The 17,011-nt window shown below is 40.3% G+C and overlaps 1 protein-coding gene across 1 annotated transcript in view; it reads right to left on the reverse strand.

Annotated features, from left to right (window-relative positions):
• LOC121291813 (cell cycle control protein 50A-like) overlaps nt 1-16,162 on the reverse strand; it is a 31,438-nt gene extending 15,276 nt beyond the window's left edge. The window contains exons 1-3 of the mRNA XM_041213402.1: nt 15,744-16,162; nt 7,246-7,359; nt 4,054-4,161 (exon numbers count right to left, since the gene is read on the reverse strand). Coding sequence (XP_041069336.1) covers nt 4,054-4,161; nt 7,246-7,359; nt 15,744-15,956 — 435 coding nt within the window. The 5' untranslated portion in view covers nt 15,957-16,162. The remainder of the gene's footprint in view (nt 1-4,053; nt 4,162-7,245; nt 7,360-15,743) is intronic.
• Nucleotides 16,163-17,011: the final 849 nt, after the last annotated feature.

Here is a 17,011-nt window from a genome sequence, read left to right on the forward strand (position 1 = left end):
ACTGGATATGTTAATCAAGGACCAGACATTTAGTAATGCATGAATTGTCCCGTATACCGTTTCTTCATTGATCATGTAGGGTAGTGTTAGCATTGCCATCACCTGTCACAGCAACTTCATGCTGCTGATGAAAGCTCAAAGCAAAATTTTTAGATTTGCTAAGACCAATTGCTGGTATGTCCCAATGAAAAAAAATAGACTTTGCAAATGTGAGACATTTAGATCGGGATTATAGTTATGATTGTATTGGCCCTATAAGGCCCAGCACTGAGAACTCGAGCATTATCACTCCAAAGTCCCCACACCTGCCAAGTCCAGTGCAAGAGCAGTCAACGGCATCCACTCTGACAATAATGAACAAAGTAACCAAATGGAGACAAATCCAAAGATCAACCTAATAAACAGCTGTTAACAAACGCCTATTCATTTGTGCTTGAAGAATATGTTATTTTCCACATTGTGGAACTAACTGGTTTGGAAAAGTTAATCAACTATATACATCCAAAATAGTAGAATGAGCATGTGCAAGTCTGAATAAATAAAAGAGGCATTTGTTCGACGAATGTGTTACTGTAACTGCCAACTTGGACCCTTGGCACCATTAGAAGAAAAAATAACTAAGTACTTTAAACTAAAATTGGAATGATATAGACAGAAACAGGGGTAGCGTAGCTGCAGGCTAAGGTCTGAAAAATTGTGTGACAAGAAATTATGTAATTAAAGCACTTCTTATGATCTGCAGTGAAACGCAAATGCTTCAAGGCCATTTCAAATGGGTGGAATTATTAGGCTTCATACGGGTTAAAACACTAATTTTCCCCCTTCTATTAAGACTGTGGACCAATGCATTGGTATAAATCACCAAAGTGACCTCAATTCGTGCATGTAATACAGGATGAAGTCCATACTAACAACAGAGCATGACCTTGCTGAATTATGTACATGCGAAGCAAAGGAGTACAGCAGCGCTTGGCAAACTATTTTCCAATGTGATCCCATTTTAACTCACCACCCACCTTCTCAAGGGCAGTTGGGGTTGGGCAACAAAGGCTGGCCTTGCCAGAAATGCCCACATCCGTAAGGAACATATATAAAAAATAATTTGAAAATTAACCTGACCCGAGATGCCAGCAAAAGCAAAACAGCAATAAACCAGCACAGTAACTTTCAGTATGTTATTAAAGTTCATGTATCAACACTTACTCAGCAGACCCTCTTCCTAAATCCCCTCCCCCTCACTCAGCCCCCCACTCTCCCCCAGCTACTCAACTCTTCCCTCACTCACAATTCACCTCCCATTCACAACCCTTCCTTCTTGCCCAGACCCACTCATTCATTTCCTCCTCCTTCTCCACATCCTCCCGCCCCTAATGTAGGTTTCCCCACCTGCCCAGATTCAGCTCCTCACCACTGCCACTAAACCTGCCAATAGGTGCCGCAGCTCCTCCTCAGCCAGCGCCACTTGGACCTGCACTGCCAGGGAAGGGCAAGCCATCTCCCGGGGATAGTAGCTCGGGCACGGGGCTCAGGCCCTAACGGACCAGAGAACACAGGCTCTTCCATCTCTGGGTGTTTGGATAGAACCAGGATCCCAAGCAGGCCAAGCCAGAACAGATGCAAAGCAGTGACTACTGCCGAAGGCAGGAAGGCTAAGAGACCACACTGGACTGGAAATCTTCCTCCCTCCCGGGGCTGTAGCTAGAAGCTGACCAGCAGGCTACAGTTGGGTCGAGGACGAGTCATTCCATCGGTAATGGGGCCTCGAATTTGGCGACAAGATGCAGCCATTCTCCACCAGAAGCAGCAGCTCTTGCAGCAGAGACAGCACCAGGAAGATAGCCCAGCCCATGAAGGTGCTCTGCAGGTTGCAATGGGAGCAGCTACTGGAGGCAGGGCCTCTGCATCTTCCAATCACACTGAGTGAGTCATAGCCTGGTCAGAATTGGCAGCAGATTAATAAGGTGGGAATGAATAATGGCTCCCCCGTACCAGGCGGAGATCGGAAAATACATTTAAAGGGGAGAAATTCCATGATCCAAAAGCCATAATTCCAAACATTGGAAATTTTTCCTCCCTTCAGAAAGCATTAATTAGTGATAATCAGCATTTTTACAGGTCAGTTTACCTAATGGTGAGCTGGGTAGAGAAAAGAACAAACGAAGTAGTACTGAATGAGGCCAGAAGAACAAGAGAACACTTAATTAATATCAAAAAATGACAAATTGAGTTCTTCAGACATATTATCCTTGCAGGTTAAGAGGTTAGTGTGCAAAATTAAAGCACATGGGTTTGGGAGTAATATATTGTCATGGATAGAGAATTGGTTAGCAGACAGGAAACAGTAGGAATAAATGGGTCTTTTTCGGAATGGCAGGCAGTGACTAATGGGATACCGCAGGGATCAGTGCTTGGGCCCCAGCTATTCACAATATATATCAATGATTTGGATGAGGGAACCAAATGTAACATTTCCAAGCTTGCTGACAACGCAAAACTAGGCAGGAATGTGAGTGGTGAGGAGGGTGTTCAGAGGCTTCAAGGTGATTTAGATAAGTTGAGTGAGTGGGCAAATACATGGCAGATGCAGTAAAGCATGGATAAGTATGAAGTTATCCACTTTGGTAGGAAAAACAGAATGGCAGAGTATTACTTAAATGATGATAGATTGGGAAATGTTGATGTACAAAGGGACCTAGGTGTCTTTGTACACCAATCATCAAAAGTAAGCAGGCAGGTGCAGCAAGCAGTTAAGAATCAAATGGTAAGCTGGCCTTCATTTCGAGAGGACTTGAGTATGGGAGTAAGGATGTCTTATTGCAGCTATACAGGACCTAGGTGAGACCACACCTGGAGTATTGTGTACAGTTTTTGTCTCCTTACCCAAGAAAGGATATACCTGCCATTGGTGGAATACAGCAAAAGTTCACCAGATTGATTCTTGGGATGGCAGGATTGTCATCAGGATTGAGGAGAGATTGGGCCAACAAAGCCTGTATTCACTGGAGTTTAGAAGAATGAGAGGAGATCTCTTTGAAACATATAAAATTCTGACAGGGCTGGACAGACTGGACGCAGTGATGATGTTTCCTCTGGCTGGGGGGTGTTGTGGTGGCAGGAGGTCACAATCTGAGGATACGAGATAGGCCATCATTTAGGACTGAGATGAAGGGAAACTTCTTCACTCAGAGGGTGGTGAACCCGTGGAATTCTCTACCACAGAGGGCTGTGGAGGTCAAGTCACTGAATATACTCAAGAAGGAAACAGATAGATTTCTAGACTCTAAAGGCATCAAAGGGTGCGGAGAAAGAGAGGGAGTGTGGCGTTGAGATTGAGGATCAGCCATTATCGTATTGAATGGCAGAGCAGGCTCGAAGGGCTGAATGACCTACTCCTGCTTCTATTTTTCTATGTTTCTATGTGCAGAAGGGTTGAAGCACCTCATCATCATCAGAAAGATTAATGGGAGAAGAGCAACTTGCCCACAACAAAGGAAGAAGCTAGACAATATTAAAGACTAGCTTAACCAGGAGTCCAACAACGAAGACATCCACTGTTGCTATGATCAGAAAGTTTGGAAGACCGTGGTCATCTACACCATTCAGCATGGCACTTAGATGATGACAACAGGTCAGCTGCACTCTGACCATTACTACCAACAAAGGATATCAACAAATGGAATTAAACTCCCCGTAACCTTCACTATAGTCACGTGAAATAAATAGGCAAATTGGGAGTGATAAAAAGGCCAAAATTTCATTTCATGCTTAAAATGACAGAAGTCAGAAAGTGTTCAAGCTTTGCTCTAATGCCAAAATGAATGAACTGCCATGTATTCTCTATGTATTCCTTGAAGTAAATCCAATAGGGAAAAAAAAATGAGTCTGGGAGGAAAGAGATTTTAAAAAAATGGCACTTAATTCTTCCATTTCTTGCTTAAATGCTACCAGAATCATTACAGTAGTTTTTTTGTAGTGTTACCTACAAAATGAAATTCACTGTATAAATACACAGCTGCTACAATTATATTCCAGAAGCAATTCCACTTTGCTTACTTTTAAAGAAGCCTTATCACCATTAAGCTGACTGTCATCTCTTGATTTGACGTATCGTCTATGGTTCTGGTAGAAATTTGATAATCCATAATACATGAAAACATTACCCTGCAAAATACACAAAGTTTAAACAAAGGTTCAATAGCAAGCTTTAAAAGGAAAATTATTTAAATTTTTAATAAATGTTGCATAGGACACTATCACTACTGAGGTAAATATAACCCATCTCGATTTAGTATATAGGTATAGTACAATCACCTTTTGTGCTATGCCCAGGGGACAGTGATCAACAAACTGCACTGCAATGAAAGAATGGTTGAGCCTCATCTGATGTATCTCCAAGGCTAATGTTATTTTCTTCTTTCATAATTCCAGTTAGTAACCTTGAGTTAGGTTTTGAAAATATTTCAATGGAGTCCCTCTTGTACCCTTTGCTAGATGTACCCAAGAAAAATAAATAACATTGTATAGAACTTGCTGTGTCAAAACTACAAGTTCATCATCTTGTCCTGTGTCGTCGGTCACTCAGATTGATTGTTACATCTGGCTATGACTATGTTATGTCAAAAACAGCAGCATGTTGAATAATAGCCTGAGATTATGGGGGCCCTATGGGATAAAAATAAAATTGACTTATTTCCTCTACTGGGTTTATGCCAATTTCTATTACTGCTTAACTTAAATAATTACTGCAGCAAAAAAATCCTGTTTCTACTGTCCCACAAGTCACTAAAATCACATGAAAAATACTCAGTTCTGTTGAATCTATGAAGAGATAAGAATTTAAAGATCAAACACAGTATGCTAATAAACCTCAGTAATCATTACTGTCTCCGTTTTCTAAAAAAGGGAGTTAATATTGTGTTATTCCCTGAAGACTCTTGGGTCTGGTGTACAGACATGTTTACTACTCTGAAAAGTCTCAATAAACTTGTCCAAAATAGATTCTTCACACCACTATTTCCAATGTAATTTTATCTAAATGCTGCAGAGACATTTCTCTCAAAAAGAAAAGGTCCTGACTGCTTCAAGGTCCAAATAAGCAATACTGCATCATGCTGCTGTCATCATATTTAACTGCTCCTTCACTGCATCTTTGTTTTGCAGGAACAAGGGCATCAGTCATTGTCTCATACACCTGCTGCTCCCTTCAATCATAAGGACATCATGGGCATACACCCAATTTCAGCATCAGGCCACAGATCTGGCTTGACATCAGGTCCCAGGTCTTCCAGTCAGTGCTGGAGAGGGAGCGTACGATACTGATTGCAATTTAATCGGCCCACTTAACATTTATGCTAGAACCGTTGCACATTCTGATGCAGGCTCCAGCAGGAATACAGGGATGATCAGAGTCAGGTGACCAATTGACACGCATAATTCCAGTGCATTCATGTCCCCTTTTCTTGTCACGAACTGAAGACATGCCCTTTATGCCTGTCTTCAGTTCGTTGACTTACACTGTTTTAAATAGAGCTGTCAACCCCAACACTGCACAACCTCTCCTCAGTGACAGTGCTAAGCACTGTCACTGAGACCCTCCCCCTCAGACCCAACAATGCTCAGCCTCTCTCAAGGCCTGACATTATTCAACCTTACCTCACCTGACCAAATCCCCTCACTCCCTGACAATGCTTACTCTTTCATCATCAGCTGGACAGGAACCAGGGATTCCAGAAGGTGAGGAGGCCACGGAAGGGGTTGAGCACTGTCCAGGGGAGGTGAGCATTGCCAGACTGGGCGGGTGGTAGGTGAAGGTCGTCTGTGTGCTTCTGGACATCTGATTCCACTGTTGTAGGGAATCGCACAGCAATTGGGCAGACCGGCAATTGGAAGTTTAAATTTCCCACAAAAGTACTGTGGAGGTGTGCAGGTCAGAACCTCCAGAGTTCTGACATGCTTCAGCGATGTAAGCTGCATCAGAGGCCTCTCCCCATGTAACAAGATTTGGACTCAAATTTTACAATCTCCCTTTCTGCTGACAAAACTGTTGACTATCTCAAAATAATTCTGAAGGCCATGAACAAACCTGGTCTTCTACTGCATGACTAACCAAAATTCAACCCAGGCCAATCATCCTCCCTTCCCCACCAGCAAAAGGAACCAGTGTGTTTTAAAGTCTGTGTCTTCTAATATCTAGTCTCATTTGAATTACATTAAATTTGACCTCTAGTCTGTATTTAGAATTCAAGTTAAATAGTCTGCTTACATCTATATTATTAATTCCACCCAATCTTTATTTCAATTAAAATCAAATTAACTCTGCAAAACTCTCTTAACCCCAAGTCTTTAAACCAACCATGTTCAACACATTTAATGTCATCTTGAAGGCAAATTGTTTTCTCGAAACTGCCTTCCAAATATTGCAAATCTGGCTTTACCAGCACCCTAATTAGTAATGAAAACCAACAAAATTTCTGTGCAACAATAAATAAATCATAATACACAGAGATAAAGGTTTTTTACAGCTCTTAATATCTCAGTCTAATCTAGTGCTGTCAGCTTTATGAGGAACAGAAATATTATAGGAAGAAACACTTATGTTGGTGTCTATTATTCACAATGAAACTGTTACTCAATCAGGGACAGAGACTTAATAAAATTAATGTAAGCAAGATAACAGTAATGGAGAAATTAATGGCATTGAAGAGCAACAAGTCGTCAGGACCACATAGCTTCCACTCGAGGGCTTTAAAAGTCAGTGAGAACATTGAAATATGATAAACACGGTATCTACAAAGTTATCTCAATTTGAGAGCCATCCTTTAGATTGGAAAATTGTGCATGTTGCTTTGCTATTACTGAGTCCAGCACAGTGATTTTACCTAATTCTGAGCTTCCATCTCCAAGCATTTCATCTTCTAACCAGCTAAGTCCCAAAGAGAATTTATTTGCTCCCCCCACTGCCACAAGGCTAGTTGGTGGCCATCATTGGACATTTGGCATTTGTGGGTTTAAGCCCTTGTTAGATACACAGCAGACTCTAGGAGCTCCCAAACAGCATGGCGAGCAGCACAACTCACCATAAAAAAATGCCACTTTTGTTCTTACCACCATGTGGACACACAGAACAGTTAAGAGGTGCACCAACTGCTTGCCTCTCCACGACCTAGTCATAGCAAGTAGTGCTCCCTGGATATATGACCCGTGTTCTCATAATTGACCGATTATACATAGGTAATAAATTCATACCTCAAACGGTTGATCCAGCTGGAAGTGAACTTCACATGAACACGTTGTATTCCACGTACCATTCATAGCACAGTTGTTACAGGGAGAATTTGGCTCAATGCCAGTATAATCAATCTGGAAAAACGGTTTAAAAATGTGTTAATATAAAGAAAGTGCAATAGCACAATACCTGAAACATCATCTACAGAATGGGGGCAGTTCTAAAATCAATTATACTTCCCACAGAACCAAGACTTCAAAACTGACTCAGATGCCAAAGAGCTCACTAAACAAAGAAACTGACAGGCAAATTTAAGGTAACAAGCACCACAACTTTTCTATACGGCACATTTTCGTGGGGCAACAGTGAGCAGAATATCCAAGCTGTGCAGAAAATTGTAAACTCTTTTACTGTTTCACTGGTAACGAGAAAGCGGTACTTTCAACTTGAAGTTCAATCAAATGGCACATTACCACTGTAGTTTCTTATTTAGTTTTTGTACAGCCAGACCCATCTCAAAGTGTACATCCAGAATGCTGATTACAGGAGTAGGACGCACCAGACTTCACTCCCCAATTCTTCCCTAATGCAACAGTAGGTGGGCTGCTTAGCCCAGAAAAACTTTATTCAAGGCAATCTACATCATTCTTACATACCAGCTCTGAGCCTGCCTCAGAAGTGATAGGGAGCAGGTTGCCATCCCACAATCCCAGACAAAGAACAATGGAACCAAAATCAAAAAAATAAAGTGGGGGAATTGTTTCTTGGGGAAATCAAAAATCTCAAAACCATTTGCAAAGCCAGCCTGCATTCTCACGATCGTAGTGCATGACAATGATTTACTGAACATAATAATACTCAACAATCATTACACTACAATCCACACTTACCTTTCAATGACATAATAGCATTCACATTTTGGATCAAGAATAGCTCACACAAATATTACTTCATCTACAATTGCAACCTAAAGCAAAAGAACTAGTATTAACAAAGCTATGGCCCAATAGAATTGTACAGGATTTGATGTAAAATTGTGTTGGTTTCATTCCATTATAAAATATTAACCCAGTGTTCAAAAGTCTTTTCACATCTCTGAACGCTAGCAGTGTTAGGATCAGCAGTGCCTTCTGACTAAGCAGAATAAGTTCCTATTTTGAAACATTTGAACATCCAATTATTCACTAAATTTGCCATGCAAACAAAGCACAGAAAATACTAAACAAAAACCCTTTACTCAACAGCTCAGTGGATGTATGCACCAAGCCACCCAGAACTGCATGTTCCAAGGTTTGATCACTGTCTGCAGCTAGTTTGTTGTTCTCAGTCAAGGGCAGCCTCTGTTGGACTTAACATTCATGGAATAGGAAGTTGAAAAATTGATCAGGCTTCTCATTTCTGGTTATCTAGACAAACTGAGTATTATGGGATGTGTGGATCAGCTTACCCAGGGAAATCTATGTATGCTCACTTCAAGGGTCACAATACCTCTTTCCAAACTTAAATCTCCTAATCTCTTGCACTTAAAAGCTAAAGTTGTTTTAAAAAAATTCCTTCCCTCACATAGAATACTCACTTTTCAATTATTCCAAGGTGTGTCTTTGTAAGATACCCTAAGCCAGCAAGTTTTTTTTATAAAAATAAAAACAAAAAAACTGCGGATGCTGGAAATCCAAAACAAAAACAGAATTACCTGGCAAAACTCAGCAGGTCCAGTTAGCTTGCCATGCCCCTTTAATTTTGAAAGGTAAAGAAGAAATCCAAGGACAGAATACAAATTTGTGTTCTGTACAATATAAAAAAGCTGATTAATGTAGTGCCTTCTTACGTCAGATTTCTCAAAATAATCTGCACACAGATTGTTATGTATGCAGAGGCAGAAGCCATTATGTGCCCAGCAATACTGCACAAACAACAATGAGAAGAAAGAAAAGTTAATCTGTTTGTATTGATACCATTTAATGCTGCCCCATGAGGTAATAGATAGCTTCCTGCATGTTTCCAAAATGTGTGCCAAGCTAATTGTTGGCAATTCAGTAAAAGTCTTGCTATTTAATAAAATTTAGATGAGGAAAGCAGAGGCACTTGATAAGACTCTCTTGTAAAATCCCTTCTGACAGATGTGAAATGTCGAACATGCAAGTCTGATTCTTTTTGCTAGTTCTTCTTTCAAGGGGACATTATTTAAGATGGGTTGCTTCAATTGTTCATTTTTTTTGGTTATCCTATATTTTCAGCAATTTCAACTTCACACTCAGCCAGAAAGCTACCAGAAAACTACATCGCACCCTGCTGAGTGGCTAATAATCTGCTCTTTTCTCCAGAAAATACAGATACTGCATTTCTCTTGTAATCCTGATTAAATACAATTGTACACCAGAAATCCCTGACCTTCTCCATCTGCAGTATCTACATTTATCCATTTCTACAAACTCTGTGCATATGATGTGACTGCAGTAAAAATGAAACAGAATGGTAATTTTGAGATGTTCAATAGAGTTTCCAGTATGTATTCAAAAGCAAGTACATGGTAATGCTAAAGGGGAACAGGTACAGGATAAACTATACTCCTAAACAAAACAATAATGAAACAAATAAAAGTTAGAGGGAATAATTAATGTTAATGGTTATAACATATAAAAGCTGGCAGGAACATCAATAATTGAAAGCCGTGGGGGTTCTGCCAAATGTGCACCATTTTTTAATGTTACAGGTGAAAAATATAAACAAATAAATATATAATAATTCTCAGTGTATTTTTCTTTATATTGACAATGCAGGATAGGTAGAACATCGCAGCGCATTCTGTCAGCTCTTAACATCAGTTAACTGCAATTTCACATGATAAATTCATGAGAATACTTAAAACTTTTCAATCTGGTTTGAAGAGTCATAGAAAATAAATTTCTAAAACCAATTCTCTTCAACATCAAGAAATATTTATCTTTCAGGGTTGGAGCAAAAGTGATTCTTTTCATAAGGATATGTTAACACAGAACCAACACCGTTTACAGAGTTTACACACAACACTGAACAAAATGACAGAGTAGCATACAATTGGACTTAGACACACCTTGAATAAACAGAACATTCCATTACTTAGAACATATAGAACTTATTAAACATCCAGTTGGATTTAGTCATCAAAATATTTCAAGCTTCTCTGCATTTCCTGGAAATTAACTTGTTTTTTTCGTCAAATTAACCTTGGCTAAGTTACGCTCCAGGCAACCAGCTATAAACTACTCTGATACTGCTCTGGGGATGACCCAAACTCTTCAATTATGGTTTTTATAAGTCTTGCCAACTCTATACAAACACACTGGATTATCTGAATAGTATCTGGTGCCCATCTCTCCCAACAGTCAATTCAGAAGGCTTGTGTTCCATCTGCCTGTCACATTTTCTATCATATATTCATCATTAGTGGTTTTAGGATTGTGGTCACCGTCTATTTTTAAGGTGGTGGTTAGATCAAATCACAACTTATTTGGGAACAGTGTGGTTTTAGGCTGTATTTTGTAAACAAACATTTGTGAATTACCACTTATCTAGGCGGCGAGAATATAGTTCAGTCATACCCAAAATCTTTTTTTAGTAACCCACAATATGTTTTGAAATTTACTAATCCAGGGGAAGCCACACTTCTGGTGGCTACCAACGTGTTTGTTTGTGTGGCCTCAGTGGACTTTTCCTGTTTGATAAAGGAAAGCAGTCAAAGACTAAATGATCTGTCATATTCACTTGGAGTTCTTCGTATTCGGTAGAATCATAGCCCAGAAACACCTGATCCTCCCTATGTATGGCATCAGTATTTCTTTATTGTTACAGATCTCATACATACAATGCGATTCCAAGAAAAATAATACTCAGCTTTTGTCTGTCCATATTGTTTTGATTGGTCAGTTGAAGGGACACAGCTATTGGTGGGTATGTCTGGCACAGAAGCTTGTGCGGCATGCGAAAAACTGGAGCATGTGACATGCATGCGGCTGCCAATGGTTGGTAGCAGCAAGATGGGAGCTTGGTAGAAAACAAAAACAGTGGGAGGTAAGGGAAGCCCAGCAACAAAGTTACCCTAGCTGGAGAGATTATTTCTGTGAGGAATGGATGGGATTGATGGGAGGGAGAGGGATGGCAAGAGCAGGATGGGATGGGGGAGGTGAAAGGAATGGGATAGGGATGGCATGGGGGAGGGGCAATTATTTAGTATAACTTATTATTCAAAAGCTATTCTTTATGCTAAAAATGAAGATTCACTAAATTTGAATGAAAAAGTTTTAGAAAAGCTGTCCGGTGAATTAAAAGAATACATCAGCATTGATTCTGTGGATAACGATGAAAACACTTTATCCTCCAGAGTTTCTACATAGTTTAACTCTTAATGGGCATGCCACCACACAAAGACTCAAGGAAAGCAGCAGTTATAGTATTGCTATGAAACTTGAATCCTGGTACAAGATTGGTAGTTAGCATGTTGTTTTCTTCAATGGTAGATGCTGAAATTATGACAGGCCGATTTCACGGAAATACAGTTTATTCCTCGAATAATATTGAACCCATCAGGTGTAAATCTGTCTTAAACTCAGAAGAAAAGAGTTCCCAATTAGACTTTTACATTTTATGATTATAAACAAGTTACATAGCCAGGCCTTTGACAAAATTTGTATTTATATTCCTAAACCGGCTTTTACACATGCACGGCTTTAAGTAGTTTTTTTTTCCCCTCCAGAGTGAGAACATTTGATTCTGTCAAAGTCTCAGGGGAAAGAAAAACTACAAATCTTGTAAAGTATTACTTTTGCAATAAAGATACTAAGCTGACAGCAAATGTTTTGCAGGTCTCCGTTATTATCAAGATTATTGCTTTTAAGATCGATACAGATTATGGTAATCAATAAAATGTGGGATTAAAAACAGAAAAGGATAGAAAATGGCAGACATTTAAGAAAACAGTTCATAACTCACAACAAAGAAACCTCCCTGTGAGGAAGAAGGATTCTAGAAAGGGGATAAACCAACTATAGTTAACCAAGGAAGAGAAGAACAATATCAAATTGAAAGAAAAAAACAATGTGGCAAAGATTAGTGGTAAACCAGAGGGTTCAGAAAGTTTTAAAAACCAACAAAAGATAACAATAAAATAAAGAGGGAGAAAATAAACCTTGAGGATACATTAGCAAGAAATATAAAAATGGACAGTAAGAGATTCTTTAAATATATAAAAAAGAAGAGAGATGCCAAAGTGGACTTAAGACCCTTAGAGAATGAGGCTGGGGAAATAATAATGGGGAACCAGGAAATGGCAGAGAAGTTGAACAAATACTTTGCTTTAGTCTTCACGGTAGAAGACACTAATAGCATTCCAAAAATACTAAATAATCAAGAGGCAAAAGGCAGGGAGCAAATAAATACAATAACTATCGCTAGAGAAAAAGTACTAGAGAAACTAATGGGGCTAAAGGCCAATAAATCTCTTGGACATGATGGGTTGCATCCTAGGATGTTAAAGGAAGTAGCTACAGAGATAGTGGAAGCACTGGTAGTAATCTTCCAAGGATCCTTAGATTCTAGAAAAGTCCCAGAGGATTTAAAAACTGCCAAAGTAACACCCTTATTCAAAAAGGGACGGAGACAAAAAACAGTTAGCTTAACAACTGTCACTGGGAAAATGTTAGAGTCTATTATACAGGATGTAATAGCAGAGCATTTAGAAATACATAATATAATCAAGCAGAGTCAGCATGGCTTCATGAAGGGGAAATCATGCCTGATGAATTTATTAGAATTCTTTGAGGAGGTAACAAGCGGGATAGATAAGGGGGAACCAGTTGATGTAATATATTTGGATTTCCAAAAGGCGTTTGATAAGGTACCGCACATAAGGCTACTTAATAAGGTAGCCCATGGTGTTGGGGGTAGTATATTGGCATGGACAGAATATTGGCTACCTAATAGAAGTCGGAGTTGGGACAAGTGGGGGGGAGCATTTTCAGAATGGCAACCTTTAACTAGTGGCATGCCACTGGGATCAGTGCTGGGGCCACAATTATTTACAATATATAATAATGACTTGGATGAGGGAAGTGAATGTACTACCACTAAGTTTGCAGATGACACAAGAATAGGTGGGAAGGCAAGTGGTGAGGATAACAAAGTTTACAGAGGGATATAGACAGGTTAAGTGAGTGGGCAAAAAGTTGGCAGATGGAATATAATGTGGGAAAATGTGAGGTTATGCACTTTGGCAGGAAGAATAGAGAGCTGAATATTATTTAAATTGAGAAAGACCACAGAAAGCTGCAGCAGAGGGAATTGGGGGTCCTTGTGCATGAATCACAAAAAGCTAGCATACAAGTCCAGCAGGTAATAGGGAAGGCAAATGTAACGCTGGCCTTTATTTCAAAGGGAATGGAGTATAAAAATAGGAAAGTCTTGCTAAAACTATACAAGGCACTAGTTAGACCACACCTAGAATACTGTGAACAGTTTTGGTCCCCTTATCTAAGGAAAGGTATACTGGAGGAGGCAGTCCACAGAAGGGTCACTAGGTTGATCCCAGGGATGGAGGGATTTTCTTATGAGGAGAAGTTGGGTAGGTTGGACCTGTACTTATTGGAGTTTAGAAGAATGAAAGGCGACCTTATTGAAACTTAAAAGATTCTTAGGGGTTTGACAGGGTAGATGCTGAGAGGCGGTTTCCCCTTGTGGGAGAGTCTAGGACCAGAGGGCATAATCTCAGAGTAAAGGGTCACCCATTTAAGACAGAGATGAGGAGGAATTTCTTCTCTCAGAGGGTAGAGAATCTGTGGAATTCTTCACCACAGAGGGCTTAGAGGCTTGGTCATTAAGTACATTCAAGGCGGAGTCAGACAGATTTTTAATCAGTAAGGGAATTGAGGGTTATGGGGAAAAGGCAGAAAAGTGGAATTGAGGATTATCAAATCAGCTATGATCTCACTGAATGGTGGAGCAGACTCAATGGGCTGAATGGCCTACTTCTGATCCTAAGTCTTATGGTCTAACTCAGGTCTGACAGCATCTATGGAGGGGGAAACAGAGTTAACGTTTCGAGTCCGTATGACTCTCCTTCAGATTCTGAACAGTCATCCAGACTCGAAACGTTAACTCTGTTTCTCTCCAGAGATGCTGTCAGACCTGCTAAGTTAGACCATAAGACTTAGGAGAAGTAGGCCATTCAGCCCATTGAGTCTGCGTCACCATTCAACGAGATCATAGTTGATCTGATAATCCTCAATTCCACTTTTCTGCCTTTTCCACATAACCCCTGATTCACTTACTGATTAAAAATCTGTCTATCATTGGGTAGACAGGAAGGAACTTTTCCCCTTGGTGGAGGGATCAATAACCAGGGAGCATAGATTTAAGATAAGGGGCAGGAGGTTTAGATGGAATGTGAGGAAGAATCTTTTCACCCAGAGAGTGGTGAGAATCTGGAACTCACTGCCTGAAAGGGTGGTAGAGACAGAAACCCTCATAACATTTAAGAAGTATTTGGGTGTGCACTTGTGATGCCATGGCATACAGGGCTATGGGCCTAGTGATGGAAAATGGGATTAGAATAGTTAGGTACTTGTTTGACTGGCTCAGACTCGATGGGCCAAAGGACCTTTTTCTGTGCTGTAGAACTCGATGACTTGAGTTTTTACAGCCTTTTGTTTTTATTTCAGATATCCAGCATCTGCAGTATTTTGGGTTTACATTAAGATATGGGGTTGTCGTCTCTTTCGTGATTATAAAAAACTGAAAAGTGAATTGAAGTTAGAGGCAATGAGATCTACCTCTGGAGGTAGTCTTCTTCCCCCCAAGTTTCCAGATAATCCTAGTACCTCAAATCCTGACTGCTAGTTCTTTATAGTGCACACTATGCCCCAACCCATTTGCTTTATTGATCTTGCTAACAATGTGCAAAAAATAAAGCCAATATTAACTGGTACAGTAAAAATAAAGCATGGATAGTTTGTAAACATCTGTATGGGGGTACTTTCTGATTCAGATTGTTCTTGGATAATACAGAGAAGGCAATTCCATGAAGGAAACATCATCCAAAATGGATCCCAAATAGATTCAGACTCTACAATCTAAGTTATTGGTCCCCTAGGATAGGCTGAAAGTGCTCACAATCAAACCTTTAATATGCTGTATAATCTATTCAGTCTGCATAGACAAGGCCAAATTCAGAAGCAGTGTGTCACCTATTACTGACTAAAACTGTTCCCAATCATAACTGGGAAATCATATCATTTGATGCACTACATTTTAATATTCTGTACCTGGTTTACAGTACTTGGGCCATCAATATAATTCAGGGTTTAAATTCTGTGGCAAAACGGCATTCCCACAAAAGACTACATGATGATGAATTTATCATCATTAACCAACAATACGAGAGAAGAATTAGGTTAACAACTATTGCTGACTGATGCTCTTCCTCATTTGTCCCCTCCTGCAGCCCCCAGCTTGACAAAGCTCAAGCTGCTCACACCCCGGGCCTTACCTCGAATTCCTTAATATTATTGGAGGTGACGAAGAGGCCGATACCAATGGGGATGAAAACGAGGCCTATGATAAAGAAAGCAGGCAGGACGGTGCCTGCGGTCAGGATAGGCTGCCAGGCGGGCAGGCGTTGCTGCTTAAACGCAGTGTTGTCCGGCTTCCTGCTCTTGTGCTGGTCACCGTCATCGTCTTTGGGAGAATAATTTGTCGCCATTTCGGCTCGAACCCCCGGTCACAGCGACTGGAGGGGGGGGGGGCTTGTAGAAGAACAAGCTCTCCACACCTCACACAGACAGACAACCCCTGACCAAGCTGAAGCCCCCCTACCACCGCCAGGGCCCACTTGCCACCCAGCCTAAAACCCCAACACCAACAAGGCGAGACTAACCCCGGAAACCGAACCCAACCAAGCACCAACGCGGTGACGACTTAGTATCTACGTCATCGCGCTTATACGTTTGGCCAACGTCATGACGTCCTCGAACTTTCGTAGCCGCTCTATTTCCATAACGACAACAGGCTTGTTTTGAAAGTACTGTAATTTGATATCGACCGATCAACATTGGGCTGATGAAATAATAATGTATGAAGAATTGTTGGACAGGCAGCTTTGATGCCTGAGCAGCACTGGGACTTTACTGTTCCTGGATAAATGACAATAAATGTTGGAAGATACAATTGAAGGAATAGTTGAAGCAGAAAGGGATTTGGGAGTAATAGTCAGTCCTGGCACTTGAATCTCTATGGGGTAGCAACAAACAAAGCCGAGTCCTTAATTATATTACTTTTGCATTGAATTATATAGAATCTGTCGCAACGAGAAAGAAAAATTCCAAGGGGAGGACCCACCATCCGTGGTTACCTAAATATATCAAACTTAAAGAAAAAGTATACAATTGTGCAAAGATGGTGGCCAGTCAGAAGATTGACAATATAAAAAACAGCAAAGAATGGCTAAGAGAGGTTTATAAAATTATGAATAGGTTGGATAGGGTAGATATGGAGAGAATGTTTCCACATGTGGAACAATCCAAAATTACAACAACAAATGGTATGTATAATTCATCTTTAACATAATGGAAATTCAAAATCACTTCCCAGGAGCAATATTGATCAAAATTTAATGCTGAGTCGCATATAGCGATATTAGTGCAGATGCCAGAAACATAGTCAAAGAAGTAGGTTTTACATGGTGTCTTAAAGGAGGAAAGAGAGGCTGAGAAGTTTAGGGAGGGAATTCCAGAGCTTGGGGCCTATGCAACTGAAGAC

This window comes from Carcharodon carcharias, chromosome 2 (genome assembly GCF_017639515.1).
Source record: "Carcharodon carcharias isolate sCarCar2 chromosome 2, sCarCar2.pri, whole genome shotgun sequence".
Lineage (NCBI taxonomy): Eukaryota > Metazoa > Chordata > Chondrichthyes > Lamniformes > Lamnidae > Carcharodon > Carcharodon carcharias.